Raw genomic sequence first — 242 nt, forward strand, 5'->3', positions numbered from 1 at the left:
CCAGAGCTCGCCGACCTCTGCCGCTGAGGCTCGGCTCCCAACAGGCTCCTGCGATTAAATACCTTAACAAGGTAATTGGCCATCGCCCGAGGGAGCACGACAAAAGGCTCGGTGAGGACAGACTGACCAACGCAGTTTGCTGACCTTCCCAGCACCAGCGTGCGCTCTGGCCACCTGCACTTCAGGAGCAGCCTGCCGTGGCACAGAACAATGAATAAAAGGAAAAAAGGCTTTACAAACCA

General features: G+C 56.2%; 1 protein-coding gene across 1 annotated transcript in view; it reads right to left on the minus strand.

The window, feature by feature from the left end:
* The window catches only part of LOC118452497 (E3 ubiquitin-protein ligase RNF182-like), an 8655-nt gene extending 8572 nt beyond the window's left edge, over positions 1-83 (minus strand). Inside the window, exon 1 of the mRNA XM_035896148.1 lies at positions 63-83. Within this exon, the coding sequence (XP_035752041.1) occupies positions 63-83 (21 nt within the window). The remainder of the gene's footprint in view (positions 1-62) is intronic.
* Positions 84-242: the final 159 nt, after the last annotated feature.

The sequence above is a fragment of the Egretta garzetta genome, unplaced genomic scaffold, assembly GCF_000687185.1.
Source record: "Egretta garzetta isolate BGI_Z169 unplaced genomic scaffold, ASM68718v1 scaffold356, whole genome shotgun sequence".
Lineage (NCBI taxonomy): Eukaryota > Metazoa > Chordata > Aves > Pelecaniformes > Ardeidae > Egretta > Egretta garzetta.